This window comes from Acyrthosiphon pisum, chromosome A1, assembly GCF_005508785.2.
Source record: "Acyrthosiphon pisum isolate AL4f chromosome A1, pea_aphid_22Mar2018_4r6ur, whole genome shotgun sequence".
In the NCBI taxonomy this organism is placed as follows: Eukaryota; Metazoa; Arthropoda; class Insecta; order Hemiptera; family Aphididae; genus Acyrthosiphon; species Acyrthosiphon pisum.
This window is the reverse complement of record NC_042494.1, coordinates 162283114-162283874: the sequence shown is the minus strand read 5'-3', so window position 1 is coordinate 162283874 and position 761 is coordinate 162283114. Positions and strand designations below refer to the sequence as shown.

General features: G+C 32.2%; 1 protein-coding gene across 1 annotated transcript; it reads right to left on the bottom strand.

The window, feature by feature from the left end:
• Positions 1 to 45: 45 nt before the first annotated feature.
• LOC100574324 (aminopeptidase N-like) lies at positions 46 to 613 on the bottom strand. Its single transcript, XM_003240704.4, has 2 exons — positions 379 to 613; positions 46 to 321 (listed from the first exon to the last, which is right to left on the bottom strand). Exons 1-2 carry the CDS (start codon positions 570 to 572, stop codon positions 147 to 149), a joined length of 369 nt encoding a protein of 122 aa, XP_003240752.1. The 5' UTR covers positions 573 to 613; the 3' UTR covers positions 46 to 146.
• Between the last annotated feature and the right edge of the window lie 148 nt (positions 614 to 761).

The following is a 761-nucleotide window of genomic DNA, read 5'->3' as shown; positions in this document are numbered from 1 at the left end:
CTCAGTAAAGATTTTTTTCACGGCCACGGGCCGTGGCCTACTGCACAGCCGCGGCCTACTGTGCTGTAGCACAGTAGCACAGTGGGCCAGTCCGGCCCTGGTAACAATAGTTTAATCAGCATACACAAATCTAATCACAAATGGTATTAATACCTCAGTAGTAACGATTCTATTAAAGTACATCCTAATGCTAAGATCATATAATTTTTTTCACTCTTAAAATTAGAACACTGATAACGTTTCCATAAAAAGTTCCATTCTTCTTCACCTCCAGATTGTATGGCTTGGATACAAATAGTGTCTTTCAGTTCTTTAGGCAATCTAATATATTTGGATTACAGTTAGTATTTTATTAAATTAAACTTCGATAAAACTCACATATTATTATTGTCTGGGTCTATACTTTTCATCCACTTTCTAAACATGTCCAAAACTCGTTGGTTACAGTCCTTTGTTTGGTATTCGCAAGCTCTGGAAATTACGAGATTTTTAAGTTGTATGTTTTCATAACCATTAACTTTCTCGTCCATGTTTCTGAATTTGCTATACACACACGACAACATATCCCGCATATTGTTCTGAAACCATATTTCATTAAATAACGTCCATACGACAAGTAAGTACAACAGGTAAATATTCAAATATCTATAAAATTAGTATGTAATTTGGGACAAGAACTATAATAGTTTATGTTTTATTTATTTTAATGTTTTGGTGAAAAAGTCAAAAAATATATTTTTTTATTTAATTATTTAAAAAAA